This window comes from Clavelina lepadiformis, chromosome 5 (genome assembly GCF_947623445.1).
Source record: "Clavelina lepadiformis chromosome 5, kaClaLepa1.1, whole genome shotgun sequence".
In the NCBI taxonomy this organism is placed as follows: Eukaryota; Metazoa; Chordata; class Ascidiacea; order Aplousobranchia; family Clavelinidae; genus Clavelina; species Clavelina lepadiformis.
In genome coordinates this window covers 24,096,367-24,112,014 of record NC_135244.1, presented here as the reverse complement: position 1 = coordinate 24,112,014, position 15,648 = coordinate 24,096,367, and the positions used below count along the sequence as shown (strand labels likewise).

Below are 15,648 nucleotides of genomic sequence, written 5' to 3'. Positions count from 1 at the left end.
TTGAATTTAATTGCATAAATAATAATCCCTAATTTAGGAAGTGTGAAATATATAATTATCTTATTACTTATAATATTCTTGTTGGTTATTTCTTTAGTAGCCAATTAATATTTTCAAACCTATCATAACAAACTTTACAACAATTTGGTTTTTTGAATTTAATATAGGTTTTACAGATGTTGAGAATATAGTGTTAAAGATGATGTACAGTTGACTCTATAGTGTTAGGTGTATATTTTGGCTTCGGAATTCATTATTTCTTGCTTTTAAACCCATTATCTAGGGTTGAATTGTAATTTTGTGGTTAGTAAAATTATTTGGCTCTTTTTGGCTCTTTTTTATTGTCATCTTGGCTTTATTTGATGACTGGGATCTGGCAACCCTGGCAGACAGGCCGGACTCAGCGCTCTCACTTTTAGGGATTTAGTTCCAAATTGGAACTTTTAGCCCCTTTTAGGGACAAGTTTAGGGATTTTGATGATCTAGGGATTTTTGGGGATTTTTGAAATTGTTGATAGGTAGTCCTATAAAGTACTTATTCAGACTTCACTTTTAGCATGTAAACAAGGTTAATTTGTTTGTCATTTGTATATATAGGTCTATATATGTACCCCTACTAGCCATCTTTGAGGTAATGTGATAATTAGGGCGATTATTTTTTGACTTGTCAAAAAAAGTCAAAAATTTGTCAAATTTACAGCGTTAGGTCAAAAATTGTCGAAATTGTTTAAAAAGTCAAAATTTTTTACCAAGTCAAAGTCATTGTCGTGGTGTCATAGAGGTTGAACTGTAGGTGAACTTGTCATTTTACATTGTACACCTTGTAGCCTAGGCCTACTTTATACTGTTGTAAATGGCCCATTGTCTACTTACATATTAGTTTAGAGCAGTGGTTCCCAAACTTTTTCAGCTTGTGGCACACTAGAAAAATTAGAAAACGCTCGCGGCACACTTACAAGAGAAGAAATGTTGCTTTAAAAAATTACCCTGCTCTATATCGACAATGCCATAGTTGGTTTCATCGTCACATGTTCTTATTTTTCAGCTATTGAAGCAGCTAGAAAGCTTTTAAGTCGCATATGCTTGTCTGCATGCCTTATTTTAAATATTTATACAGTTCTTTTCCAAAATTCCAAAAAGATTCGCGGCACACTAGTGTGCCGGGGCACACAGTTTGGGAATCACTGGTTTAGAGTGTTGAGACAAATGTATTGAACAGTTTTTGCTGTGTCTTAGTTGCAGTGTTTTTGGCAGTGATTTGTAATTAGCTCATTTCCCTTTTCAGAATAGGCTAGGTCTGTGTTCAGATTTTTGACCTTCTTTACTATAATGAATTTTAACTTTTTGTACAATAATGCGTAATTGAGTACTTGAGTTCTTCATACGTCAAAATTTGTCAAAAAAAGTTTTTAATGTCAAAATTTTCAATTTTTAGGTCAAAAACTTTTGTTTTTTTAAGTCAAAAAATAATTGCCGTAATGATAACATACAAGTATAACGCACTAATTAAATTATTTATGGTTTAGGGATTTTTCATGCCATCTAGGGATTTTTTGGCATAGCTTTAGGGATTTTCTGGTTTTCATTTGTGAGAGCCCTGGCCGGACTGCAGTGTATAGTGTATACCCAATACCCATATCAGAAAGATCTTGGGTGCGCCAAACAACCAAAACTGACAAGTGCGGTGCGCAAAAATGCTCAGACGCATTGGAAGTGCGCAATTGCACAGTAATGTACACAGTTTAACTTGTTCAATCTTTAAATCAATTGCAAATTGAGTGCACAGAAGTTCTGTCCAAGTCAATAAGTGCGGCAGTACTGAGTGCGCCTATGCCTAACTCTGCAGTCTAATAGACAGGCACAAGCCAGATTTGAATTTTTCTTGCTTCGCCATTGTCTGTCCGGTGCCTGAATTTCAAGTTAGCGAAGTTTGTACGGCGCCGGTTAGTTGCCAACTGCAATGACCTTGTTGAGGTACTTGCCCTAACCTCGTAGTGGAAAGTATGGCAACTGCACCTCCGTTTTCTATTGTAAAAGGTTAGGCCTATACCTTGCCTACCACGAACGCGGGACAGGCTCAGGCCACGAGTGGCAGTGCACATCGATTGCTTCATTGCTCACCGGAATTTTGCTTCTGCACCCCGAGATCTTACCCCAGCCTGGGGTACTTCAGTAGAATATATACTTGTAGAATGATTAAATAGACAAGAAATGCGCTCGCAATTCATCCATCCATCAATGACTTATGAATGAAACAAACTGTCTCTGGAAAGTGTAGCACATCCATTGATGATTAATGAATAGGAACAAACTGTCTGTGGAAAGTGCCATCTGCACGCACGAGGTTCATAAACATGCTGTACTTTTTTTAATTTTTTTGCTCATTTCTAATGAACATACAAAGAAAAACTGATGGCTTGAACACCAATTTTGGATAAATAAGCAAAAAATTAAGGCTTCAATGCACACCATCTCGCTAAAATTTGTGTCTTTGCACGCAAAAGTTCTCGTGGAAAATTGCCTTACTTACCAGTGGTTGCGAAGAAATGCAACTGCTGTTAAGCCATATTAATCATGTGGTAGTTAAACAATCTAAAATGGCTGCGTGATTAACCAGCTACAGAGCCTTGAGCTACTGAGAAAATGCTTTGTGTGAGTTTTAAGCACTTATGTAAATTTATTATTCTGTAATACTAATGTTCGTTTAGTTTAAGTAAAAAAATTCTTTAGAAAAGATGCAGCGCTTCAATTTTTAAGTAGTTTTAATTTTGTTTGTTATTGCCTGGCAACATCACTTTGTTTCTTCTTTTTTTTTTGACCTGGAGAAATCCGAAACAGTTGCGCTTCGTACAGTCTTGGATTATGAAGAACGGCGAAATTTTCACTTCTCATTTTCGCTTCCGCGAGTGAGTATAAAGCTTCGTTAAATGATGACTTATTTAAGGATCTGCGTTAAGTGTAATTACAAAGATAAAGGCAATTGTTAATTTCAGGTCGGCAGAAGCTGGTGTTGTGAAGCGAATATCATCGTTTTGCTCAGCAGAAAGCTTACCCCATCGATTGGATTTTCTTGACCAGGTTTAAAAGAAATTATTGCTCAATGCTTGGTTTGAGTTAAATTTTTGTAATGTTCATTTTTTGAGGTTTGCAAAATAGTTTTAACTTTATTTGTAACTTGCTTTTCTTCTAATGTAGAATTAGCAAATGGTTGCAATAAACACAGAAGAAAGCACTGACAAATTATTTTTGTAAAAATGTAGTTACATGTTTCTTCTTCTAAGAAGGATAACATAAAATATGGCATTCATGGTTAGTACTGGGCATTTAAGTATGTTTATGTGATATCAATGACTTGCAAGGACAAAATAAAAACAGAAGAAATGAACAAATCAGCTTTTTACCCGTCTGTTTCTGCTTTTGTGGTGCTTATTGCTACAACTTGCTTTGTAAAATGCATCTCGACCGAGTTATGTTGTTGTATGTAGGAACTGTCTGTCTATGGGTACCCATCGATACAAACTGATGAAAAGCTGAATCAAGTGGCTCTTGTCAACGTGACCTACGACCTTCTACAAACATACAGACGAGCTCTCGAGTCTCACTCCGACACGGCCGATGGTCTTCGAAACTCTGAAAGTGACGCAGCGAGGTTTCAGCATCTCCTCTCACTTGCGAGGGTAATCGATATGATGATGATGTCATAGATGTGATGATGATGTAATCGATGTGATGTAATCGATGTGATGATAATGTCATCGATGTGATGATGATGTAATCGATATGACGTTTCTACAAATGTTGTCTTCATTCCATTCATCTGATATTTTTGGTTTAAAAAAAAAAGAAATTAAATTAAATGCAAAATGGTCCGGATGTAGACTCAATCCCATGTATCGGCTCAGTCTGAAACTATAACAAACCTACAGTTTGGATGTAAAGCTCAACGTCATCCTAATGAAAAAATTTGACGGAGGAAACTATCTTCACACTGTAACAAATATTATTATATGTACTGGTGCATGGTGGCATTGCATAGTCGTGATTGACGTGCGATGATGAGCTTCGTGCTGATGCAGGATGTGTCTGTGCATGGAGCAGATTAAATCATGAATGACAACAATTTTGTGACGATCATTTTAGGAAGATGTTGCAACCAAAGATCGTGAGTTAAAGACGAAGCGTATTGAAGAAGCTCACCTCAATCAGCGGATCGAAACTTTACGGAAGAAATTGAAATCGGAGCAGGAAAAGTGTCGTCGTCTGTCGTCAGAGATGCAGAGTCGGGACACTCAGTTCAAGCACGAGAAGAAGAAGAAGAGTCAGGAGGTTGAAAGGATGCAGACAAAATTGCATCAGTTACTCCAGGTTCGATGTGATTTTATCAAGTTTTACATCAGAGTCACACTTTGTACTGTCTGATAGTGCATTTTATCTGCCTGTCTTTTATGTGTTATCACTTTCCACTTCTTAGCGAGTTTGAAAATGACACGTTTTGCCATTTTTTGTGAAATTTAGGACAAGAAGCACGAGCGTTTGCTTGGCATAGAAATCCTTAATTCACTGCAACGGTCGGACGGGAAGCGCGGAAAGTGGACGACGGACAAAACAAAGAAAAAGTCGGGACAACTTACTTGAATTCTTATTGATTTGCCCATAGCACGATTATCATAATTGCATTTAGCGGCACTTTATCGACGTTTTCCTTTGAGCATCTGTCACATGACCAACCTTCAATGAATATTAAATGTGTCTACATCTGCTCTCAACTTACAGCAACGAGCAGGAAATGTATCAACTTATTCTCGCCAATTACGAGGACTCACAGAAGGAATTATTGAATGAGAACACGGCGATGAGGAAATACCTGAAGCAAATGCAAGACGAACTGGTCTGTGCTCTTAATGAGAAGGCAACGCAAAGAGGTTCAACTTCGTTGCATCTATTTAAAGCTGACAAATCTTTGTTGCTATACATTTGTCATTATGACATCACAATGTGATGTATTATAACGCTTCTATTGTTTTCACCTTTTGTGTTGATTTTACTTAGACATGAAGCAGAGAGAATCACGGAGATTGTCGTTGGATAAAATCGATATAAAATCATCAGCGTCGGTGTCAGTAAGTACACAACTCATCATACGTTAGTGCGATAAGTGATAACAGACATCTGTGCATTTAACTTCTAAACTTATAAATAATTAAATTGAATTTACACTTATAGCACAGATCTGCTCTTTATAACCAAACACGGAAGACACAGTGTTATTGTTGGGTCTAATTCGACTTTCGTTTATCTTTGTTAAGTCGGAGGAGTCAGAAGCATCGGACTCGGTGCTGGATGGAATGTTCGAGATGCCTTACGACATCGTCAAGGACGACATTGAGAAGAGTTTGAAATCGAAGTGGAGAGCTCTGAGGAGACTTTATCAACACAAAAATCTTCATCACCTGACTGAAGAAGATAAGGGCAAAGGTAAAAGATGGAGTATTATGATGTCATAATAAGAACTTGGAGTATGTGCAATAATGTGCAAATTCAATTTAACTTTCCCTTGTTAATTTTCTATTCTTTGATAACATCGTTTCCTGCAACTATGTTCACTTGTATGGGTCCATGCCTAGATGCATAATATGTCCTCCCTATTGATCCACAGCTGAAAATAAATCGGAGAAGATCACGGAGTATGAGAAAGTGATCCAGGAACAACAAGACCTGATCGATTACTTCACCGCTGGTCAGGGTAAGAGAACGCTTCTGAGCTAAGTCCGTTAGTCAGGATTCTCATTTAGCCGTGACAGTGCAGGGGTTGTCGTGACAACGCAACTGCTGTAAATCAGTTGAAAATTATCGATATCAGTTGTCCCCAGACTCTCAGAAGTAAAGTGGAATTATTTTTAAACTACGGTTATTGTGACCCTATCGTCTATGTGCTCACCTCTGTGATGTCTATGTGATTCGGTTATTTGCAGGAGAGAAGTCCAGCTCCTTCCCATCGGATGCTTATTTCCTTGAGGAGAAGTCCGACCTGGATCAGCAAAAATCCATCTTCTACCAACAGCGACTCGCTTTTGAGAACGTGAGAGAACAAAGTTGTTGACAATTCGCAAAACTCTCCTCTCTTACACAAACTCATGCGCTTGAATATAAATGGTTATTCGCTTAATGTGATTACTAAACTGCAGGAGCGTAAGGTTTACACCGAAGCACTTCTACAACTTGGACAGGATCAACAGAATTTTGAGGAGGAGAAGAGCAGATGGCTCCAACATCACTTCCTCCAACTAACTCCCTTCCGAGGTGATCTCCCACTTCTTGTTCATGTGTCTTTATGATGTCACAGCTATCATTGTTCCTTAATTAATTCAGGGAGCTCGTCGAAAAAGAAGTGGTCATCACCAAACAAATCCTTCCGGGATAAATCGCTATCTTTGAGCTGGAACGAAGGGTTAAAGGTCAGATGTCCATTTCTCAATATTTGAAAATCACTTGGAAAGTTTTGAGTTAGTGCAGCAATTTTTTACTAGTAACGTAAAATCCATCCAATCTACCAACAAAATTCAATACGAACTAAAGTCCAATTTAAAAAGTTTTCAGTGTCATGAGCATGAATGAAAATGAAATGATAGATGATGAAATGAAATGATTTGAACATATTTTGAGTTTGCACCATGTGTGGGGATAACCCTAACACGATACAGTTTGAGTAGATTAAAACAGGTCCGTTGTTTAATATTCCGCGATGACGTCTTTATAGAATCACTCCGCGCATGACGTATCTCCATCACTGAGAAACGCTAGAGGTCAAGCCGATGGTATGGGGACATCTGGTGGATCTAGTGGTGCACAACCCTTGCTCACTAGGTGGGGTGACAATTAATAAATTCATCAAAAAGATAAGCTTGGTGGTATTTTATCGGACTTTTATTTTTCACGATTGTGTCATCACAAACTCTTGTCTGTTTTGCAACGAAGATCCCCGAACAAGACAAGCCCCAGCAGAAGCCCGGAAACTCCGCACAACCCCTGGAATGGTGCTTCCCCACCGATACCATCTACCTGTGAGTTGTATCGTGCCCTCGGACTCCGATACAAAAGTTCTGACAAAGAGAACAACTCGTCGACGTCCTCGTTCAAGTGAGTCCATTGACATCATATTGTCAACTGCTTTTCATGACGTCATCGAGTGCAGATCGTTTGAGTCGTTGATATCTGCATGATAAGTTGTGTGAGTGTTGATAGGTTGTGTTAAAGCCGGCTATTGTTTCATCTAACCACAAATAACCTTTATCTACTAACCTATGAGTTCACTAATCGCATGAACTTTCACTTGGTTTTCACTTTTAAGTCTTGCATGCACACCTGTTCAAGTCACATCATGCATTGACGCAAAGCATGGAAACACCAGTATGAGTGAAACTAATCTGCAGCGCTCCAACGAGAGAATCCCACGCTTGAGTGATCGCTATTACGTCACGTACCGGGATGAGGCTTTAGCACGATCGCTAGAGGAAGCCGAGAGCTCTCCAGCGTCCGACACCACGGACACCTGGCACAGCTTGCTCGACAGCGACACCTTTAGTGTTTCTAAGTCCGAACTAGACTACCGCCAGAGGTCGCTATCTGATCAAATCCTAGTAGAGAATAGATTGGATGATTCTCACACTTCTCATTCGGATTAAAGTTTTTTTTTGAGTTGTTTGGTCTTGTTGCAAATTGCATGACGTACCTGTTCTTGCTCGCTTCTTATAATGACGTTATTAGCAATGACATCATCTGCATGATCTTGCTTCATCTTAGACCGTCATATTTACGACCGGAAGTGATATTTTCAGGGCCAACCTCTGTTGTGCGCGGCTAACAACCTTATCGCTTTATGACGTCACAGGGTGAAGTCGTGCCTGAAGAAATCTCCAACCAACCAATCACACGCCAGCCCCGATGGACAATCCGAACTCTTTTCCCCACGTGATTCTGGTCACACCTTGTTATTACGTCATAATCGTCTTAAGATGGACGACATAAAGACCGCTCTCTTTCAGATTTGAGGTTGCCATGGTGATTACACGTAGCAGATGACGTGCTTTTATTTTTGTTATTTAGGAAATGTGTGGTTTTTAAGAATGACGTCACAATGTTACTTAGCGATTATTATGCAGATGTGCGCTGCATTCCACCATAGTCTTCTGTGTCAATTTGTTGTCTGCCTCGTGTGCTGTGAAAACTGTCTGCTGCTACCTGGGTTGTTAGAATCATAAATGTGCGCCACTTTATTTCCGTCGTACTGTGCTGCTTATGACGTCATAGTAGTTAATGTCTTACGTTAGTTCTGTTTATTTATTGCGTCGAATAAATGAGACTAAAAGAAATTAATGACGTTTGGAGCTTGGAATATCCGCAAGAGGCCAAACTATTGCGCGTTGATGTCGATTAATGCGATTAGTTACGTTTATTCCGACGTTTTCTTTAACAACGGTGGTTTTTGGTTCAGTTTAAATAGTTGATGGAATGGTTTGTGAAGTAAAAAGTACAATTAAAAAGTAACATGTTTTATTCAAGGCGACCTTTTACCCTACCCATGTGTCATTTGGGCGATGTGCCGGATGTTTTGTTCGCTGTGTCCTTCTAGAAATCTAGAACGTTCTGCTTGAAAAACGGGACCTTCTTGTTTTCATTATAATTAATGACGTAACACAGTCACGTGTTTGTCAATCCATTATGAGAGAATACCTGTGTTGTTTTTGGCAACAAGCAATAATTATAACGTCATTAAAGGGGTTGCGCAGAAGCAAAAAAATATAGAATTTCAAGAAACTCGAAATAACAAAATATGTTAAAATGGCGGTGAACCGGTTCCGCTTTTTCCCAGCAAACACTGCATCGAGCTTAGATCCAATTTTACAACAGCGATGCCAATACCGTCCAACGCAACCTACTTGACAGGATCGTGTCGAAGCAAAGGCGGGCATGGCACAATCTGTGCAAAAGGAGCCTGTTGTGTGGATTTATTGGAGCCTTGTTCAAATATTGTTCGTCATCAGCGTGAGTGGCGAGCGAGGCAAGTTCGTTTTTCTCGATCTCATTGTGTCAATAGAACGGCGAAACCAGACCATACGCGCCGATAACCGAGACACGAAGCACTGTCGCTTATGTGGGCTCGGTAGTTAAATGTTCGTGAAAATTGCCGTCTAATTTTATTGCTGTTTGTTCGATTGAAAGTCATGGAGAACGTGACGGAGAACTCAAGCGGTTTCCCCACTACAACGGAAATATACGGTGAGTAAAAAATGTTCTTTTTCTTGAATTCTAATGCCCAGTAGCCTGTTTGTGTGAGTTAGAATCTTGGTTAATGTCGAATAACTGCTACATGGTCAGCGTTGGGGGATGCTGGGATGGTGGAAAGTCAACCTCTTAACAACGAAAATTTAATTGCACCCAGTACGTGGATTGATCGGGTGCTTGGGTTTAATTTTACGGTGTTGATGCAGTTGCATGAAAGCAAAGGAGGCACGGGCAACTATAACCTGAATACATAAACAGCGTTATTGCCTCGCAAATCTGTGACAACGTGGTGTGAAAAGTTGAGAATTTCCGAGAAAACTCGAGATATCTCCGTGGTAGGACTTGCGGTCAGCACGTGCTCAGTGCGGTGAAGACAGATAATCTCAGGTTTAAGTTTAATGAGATTGTTTACGTGAAATCACATAAGAACGTTACTATAGATCTGATTATCCGCTGTTTTACTAAATACCCAGGCCTGGTGATGGCTTTCATTCGATTCATTCGGGTTTGGAGAAATTTCCGCCTTCTTGTTGTCACGTGCCCAAACAATGTTGGTGGAAAACAATTATTAACTCGATTTGTGTCGACAATGTAACTTGTTTTCGTCTCCCCGACATTTCCATCGATTACCCGAGTGATTTATTGCTTAATAATCGCGTCTTTATTACGTAATTTTTATAATCATCATGACCTTATCCGTGGTTTTGAGAAGGGAAACCCGAACCGGATGTTTTTCCCACAAAATTTTGGGACTTCACGGCTTTGTGGTCGAAGTTTTCCACAAAAATTAGTCATAAAACTGACTATCTTCAAAAATATAGTTTTAACCAGGATATACATATAGTCGAGGGTGGGTCTGATGGCCCGTATTACGCCTATTACAGTGTCATCAAGGAACTTCAGCAAAGTTCTCCGATCTATCAAAATGTTAATTTTTTTTAGAAAAATATATTTCGCCTTTACAGGCCTCAGCAGAAGCAGAATTTGCAAACGTTCAATCGGCTCTGGCCTCGCCACCAATCCGCAAGTTTTTAATTTCTTTCTTTGAATGATAATTACGTCACAGAAGGGCATTCATGATTGCGTCGGTTACTTGGGGTCGAGGTTTGACTTAAAGAAGAGAAAATAAAGCATTAAGTTAAGCAAATTACTTTCATTTTGTGGCAAAAAACGGTAATATTTTCCCCATGAGCTACATCACATACATACACTATAGGCTGCTCACGACAACATGAACCGGTAAACAATCAATTATTGTCTGCATCGATTTTTACGATAATCGGTGACGTAATTCGCCGTTTTCTTGATCCGGTCGATGCAGTTGTCGTATGTTTGCTTTCTCAATCGACATCAAATTAATTAAATGACGCCTTTTGTCGTCAATGTGCTGCCAATTCCTGCAACTCTCCAGTTTAGAAGGGATGAAAAAATCGCTGTAAATTACTTAATTTAAAACAATTTAATCGACTGTTTCAAACAAACAATGAGCAATCAGTGCGTGATTTACAACAAACAAAAGCGTTTTCAATTTTCGTCGTAGAGGAGTCAAAATCTTAAAAACTGAGCTTTTGTTCAATTTTATTACGTCATAATGAACTAAAAACGAATCGTTGTTTTCACAGCTTTCAGTCCCTCTGTTACCGCCAACGTAATCGTGACGTCATTCGTGGTGATTTTCATGGTGGTGGGTTCGATGGGAAATCTTCTGACCATGGTAGTGATCATGACCAACAAGAATCTCCGGACCTCCTCCAACCTCTTCATCGTCAGTCTCTGCACATCCGACTTCATCTCCGCGCTCGTTTGCTCCCCCTTGTGGCTGTACAGAAGGACTTGGGGCTTCGACGTGTGGGACTGGGGTCAATTTTGGTGTAAGTATGTATGATATATTATATGGAGTGTTTTATGTGACATCAGCCTTTGCTTTTCTCTATATGGCTGTCTGTCGACTGTATTTGTACGTCCTGCGCTTTAAGGTTGATTTGGGATCAGAAGCGGTCTTTCAAATTTCTCCAGCGGTCTCTAAAAATGTATGCTTTTGCGGCAGAAAATTAGCAGCTATGCTTTAAAATTTGTGGTCTCTGTAAATTGCTTTGACGTCGCCAAGCCTTAAACTTGCCTCTAGCTATAGAATGCTTTGCTGCGTTTTAAGTTGCTGAATTTCTAAGTTGCTGAAACATAGACTGATATGATGCTGCTTTTAAAACGTTTGCTTCTGCAGTTTATGCTATTTTTAGCAGCGGATAAAAATTACCTTTATTTGCTCGGTTCAAGAACGAAAGCAGTTGAAGTGGTCGAATATGAAAGTAGTTCCTAGGCCATCGACATTTTCTCAGCTTTCTTGATTGACGTTGTATTTCAGGTAAATTCTACTGGGTCCTGGATTTTACAACCGACTACACCACTTCCCTGCACATAGTCTCCTTTGCTGCACTACGCTTCTACGCTGTCAAGCGGCCGTTTAAAGTTTCGTCGATCACGCGACGAAAAGTGCTGGTTTATATTTGTTGTCTATGGATTCTGTCTTTGGGGAGTTCCCTGCCTCTGATCCGATTCATGGGAGTGGACGAAACTAAAGGTATCTCGATGTAGATGTAGAAATATTAGTTGCCAGAAAACGCTCAAAATTCCGTAAGAAAAGATCAAACAGCTGGCAAGGTCAGAGCTTGACGAGTTTTGCGCAAACGACAGCGGCTGACGCGATCAATGCATTATTTTTAAATGGCCTTTGACATGCTCAACAATCGGTGCCCATTGATGACGTAACAATTGATTTCATCTGCAGGAGACGAAACGATCGGAAACAAATGGCCCTCATGCTCCATTAGAGACAACACCGCCAATGACATCGACGAGGACAATTGTTGCGTGGACCAGTATGGCCTCTATATGGCGATAGTGAGTCCATTGTTCTTTTACACTCCGGAACTTTGCGTCGTTCTCCTATCTGCCTTGATTGCGAGGGCGCTTCTAAAAAGAACAAAGTGAGTTGCTGTTTCGTAATAATGGTTCAGCGATTTAATGCTGTCGTTGTGACGTAATTGTCTTCGAGAGGGGGTTCTCCTCTCATTTTGATATCTTTCTTTTCTCACAGATGGAGAAGTAACCTTTTAAGCCTCTATGACGTCACCTCTCAAATTCAAGGTCATAAACGTCATAATCAAAGGAAACATGACATCACTAACGACGCATCTAACGTTTGCGAAGAACGACAGAACAGTGAAGCGTCCGAAAACAGACCACAAATGACGTCATTTTGCAAACATATCGAACCAAAAGTCGAACTGTCGTCAAAAGTCGACGAAATGTGCCCTGACAACGGGAAAGTCCCGATTGCAAAACTTTCGCCCCAATCAAGCGTGACGCGTTCGTCGTCAAGCACAAAGCGGGGACAGCGCGGGAGATACATAAACGGGAGAGTTCGTTTTCCGTCAATTCTTTTAACACATCGCGGTGTCGCGCGTGACTATTCTGCGCGACATTCGTGTCTAGAACTTCAATATCAACGCGAGAGGAAGACATTCACGCAGCTCAGCTTGATAGTGGTAGCTTACATGATTGGTTACATCCCTCTCACGGTCTACCTGCTCTGGACAACCGTGGCCGGTCCTCAGTCCGGCGACCAACTTTCAACCGACTACTGGTTCGGGGTCGCGTCCTATCTTTGCCTCAGGCTGAGCGAGTGCATGAACCCGGTCATGTACAACCTGGGTTCGGGGAATATCCGGGCTTCGTCAAGAAGACTTCTGAGAAAACTGCTGAGAATGGAAAACCGAGCTCGCCATTAGCTTCGCGTTGATGCTGTCACTGTCGCACTTTGCCACTATTGTCATTGGTTTAATTCTCTTCTTTTCTTGTCGATTGTTGTTATTTTTATTTCCTTGGCCTTCACCTGCTGATTGAAGACAAACTGTTTCACAATCCCATTCATACACTGGCGGTCGGTATACTACATTACGTCACACATAGAACTACCTCTAATGTTCAGAAGGCAGATGCAATATCTACGGAAAGTTCATCGTTGCTCTTATGACGTAGTTTTTGTCAATTGTTTGGCGCTCACTCGCGAGTTTGACGTCACATCATTCGCGTCTTATTAGAAAACCTCAAAATAAACTTTGTTGCTTCTTTGTCGAATTCGTATTAGGCTACTCATTATATCGTTATATCATATTTACCAGCTAAACGTATATCGACTTGTCGAGCTGCGGTTATACTTTTAAACGTGCATCAAAACTGTTAATATAAATTAACTTAGTTAACTTAAATTTAAATAAATGCTAGATACCTTTCATTATGACATCGCAATATATTAAAATTCCGTGTTACTGTATATTTATGTTTGGTTGGGTGGGAACTTAAATATGTTAGGTATTAGTAAGGGCCAAGGTGCGATTGGGTGAACACAAAAAAACGTTAGGAAATACTGATCTAAACTAACTCGTGAGCGCCATCTAACGAATGGGTATTTAATCATCTTCTTCCCATGTCACGTCGAACGCACATGAATAATATTGAAGCTTTCACCTAAACCTTTGCCGAAATTAAAACATTATGTATTTGCTCTAATTGTTGTTGAGGTGCTGCATAAGAGAATGTCTAATAACTCACGTATAATTAAGACGTTTATACTTTATAACGATAAGTCAAATCACTTTTTCCGGTTGTTTTAGTTGCTACGTTGGATTTAAATGGATAAGTTGCGCTTTCTATGAAGTTGAAACCACGTCAAGCACATCACGAAGCAAGGAGAAGGAATGACTCTGTAATAAATTTTGCCTGATCGCTTGTAGCAGGCTATCGGCTCCGGTACCAGCGCTTCCCGATTCCATTCCACCTCAAACGATTCACCACCTAGGAGTAAAGAGGCCGACCACCTACTATTTGGTAGGAAAAGTAGTTTTAAATGGTAAAATAACAACGCGATTGCCAATTGCTTCACATTCATCAAACAAAGGTCTATTCTACATTGTGTATCTGTGATTTGGGATTATGCCCGATGTTACGATATCAGCATAAGTTGTGCTGTAAATCACCCAGAGGTGGGCAGTCTGTACTTTGAAAGTACCGTCGGTAACGGTACCGGTACTTGGCAAAAAATGTACCGACGGTTCCGGTATTCGGTACTATTTTTAAAAAGTGGTTCGTTTCTTTGTCGGTACTCTGTACCGGTACTTATTTTGTAAAAGATGCTGCTGCAAATGCCATGTTTGCCGCTATTATGCCCCAGGTAAAGGTTACTCCAGGTAAAAGCAGATATGACGTTAAGCGCTTGCAATTTTACTTGTCATTTCTAAATTAAAAAAGATCAACAGATGCTAAAATTTGTATTAAGGATTAATTACCATGTTTTTTGCAAACATAACTGTTAAAATTTTGAAATAATTACGTGAAAAGAACCGAGTACCGGAACAGATAGAAATGTTTGAAAAAGGTAATCCAGTACAGAGATTCGGTACATTTTTTCAAAAGTTCTGTGGTACAGTAATTCCGTATTGTAGTACCGCGGTTGCCCAACTATGTACCAGTGCACAGTATTACAATAGGGAATATTCGTTTCATGCGACTGTGTTATAGTAACATAACATGGATAAAGTTAAATAATAAACTTATAATAGGTTTGTAGTGGGCGCAGAAAAACAGTTCGTTTTGTATTTAACGCTTTGTTTTCCACATTTTGTGACATTTTAAACTTTCGATTGTCATCGATTATAATCTTATCAAGTGCAATTGTTACGCAAACCCATTGTTGTATAATTTTACGACAGAATATCATGACCAGACTGTAATTTCAAATATTCTTATGTGGAGTGAGAGTTGTTCAATTCGGTTTCAAATGTATAGGAAATGTTTACGATCCAGCTGATAACCGATAGTGCTGGAAAGATTTAACCTGTGATGTGTGGCTTGATCTACCCTTGCTACAGTTTGGCTCGTAATGAATTAGCCGAGAAAGACATGTTGCAGAAACTATTGTATTGGGTATATGACAGGTTACGATCAGCTGTGTGTGAGGTTTCCTGTACAAAGTACAAGAAACGCAAGTCACGCAACATATCTAATTTTGATACTAAAATGCTGTTCTTGCTATTATTCAAATATGCATAAGACAAATCTTTTAGAAAATGCTAACCGGTATATAGAGGTGGGCAGGCGGTACTTTGAAAGTAGGCCTACCGTTGGTAACGGTACGATATATGGCAAAAAATGTACCCAAGGTACCAGTATTGGATACTGATTCAAAAAAGTAGTTCGGTATGTTTTGTCGGTACCTGTACTTTTTGAGTAAAGGATGTTGCTACAGGCCGATGTGTGGCTACGGTACTGCCCACCTCTGCCGGTGGGTTATTGCTGTTATACGCTACA

General features: G+C 39.7%; 2 protein-coding genes across 3 annotated transcripts; both read left to right on the top strand.

Annotated features, from left to right (window-relative positions):
• The first annotated feature begins 1,638 nt into the window (after nt 1-1,638).
• Nucleotides 1,639-8,373, top strand: LOC143460468 (afadin- and alpha-actinin-binding protein B-like). 2 transcript variants are annotated; one of them, XM_076957963.1, is made up of 15 exons: nt 1,639-2,906; nt 2,994-3,078; nt 3,486-3,677; nt 4,141-4,365; nt 4,516-4,616; nt 4,774-4,922; nt 5,050-5,120; nt 5,307-5,475; nt 5,657-5,743; nt 5,973-6,079; nt 6,186-6,300; nt 6,370-6,455; nt 6,758-6,864; nt 6,976-7,137; nt 7,349-7,882. In XM_076957963.1, exons 1-15 carry the CDS (start codon nt 2,863-2,865, stop codon nt 7,680-7,682), a joined length of 2,034 nt encoding a protein of 677 aa, XP_076814078.1. In that variant the 5' UTR covers nt 1,639-2,862; the 3' UTR covers nt 7,683-7,882. The 2 variants fall into 2 exon arrangements, with proteins under 2 accessions (XP_076814078.1, XP_076814079.1); XM_076957964.1 differs by lacking the exon at nt 7,349-7,882 and adding an exon at nt 7,889-8,373 and having other exon boundaries at nt 1,643-2,906.
• Nucleotides 8,374-8,868: 495 nt separating this feature from the next.
• Nucleotides 8,869-13,505, top strand: LOC143459649 (uncharacterized). Its single transcript, XM_076956868.1, has 5 exons — nt 8,869-9,276; nt 10,905-11,153; nt 11,645-11,860; nt 12,068-12,266; nt 12,377-13,505. The coding sequence occupies exons 1-5, from the start codon at nt 9,222-9,224 to the stop codon at nt 13,068-13,070; spliced, it is 1,413 nt and encodes a 470-aa protein (XP_076812983.1). The 5' UTR covers nt 8,869-9,221; the 3' UTR covers nt 13,071-13,505.
• The last annotated feature ends 2,143 nt before the right edge of the window (nt 13,506-15,648 follow it).

Coding starts and splice junctions, on each gene's coding strand:
- LOC143460468 (XM_076957963.1), top strand. CDS start 2,863: ATGAAGAACGGCGAAATTTTCACTTCTCATTTTCGCTTCCGCGA. Junction 2,907..2,993: donor TCTCATTTTCGCTTCCGCGA/GTGAGTATAAAG, acceptor TGTTAATTTCAG/GTCGGCAGAAGCTGGTGTTG. Junction 3,079..3,485: donor GATTGGATTTTCTTGACCAG/GTTTAAAAGAAA, acceptor TGTTGTATGTAG/GAACTGTCTGTCTATGGGTA.
- LOC143459649 (XM_076956868.1), top strand. CDS start 9,222: ATGGAGAACGTGACGGAGAACTCAAGCGGTTTCCCCACTACAACGGAA. Junction 9,277..10,904: donor CACTACAACGGAAATATACG/GTGAGTAAAAAA, acceptor TTGTTTTCACAG/CTTTCAGTCCCTCTGTTACC. Junction 11,154..11,644: donor GGACTGGGGTCAATTTTGGT/GTAAGTATGTAT, acceptor GTTGTATTTCAG/GTAAATTCTACTGGGTCCTG.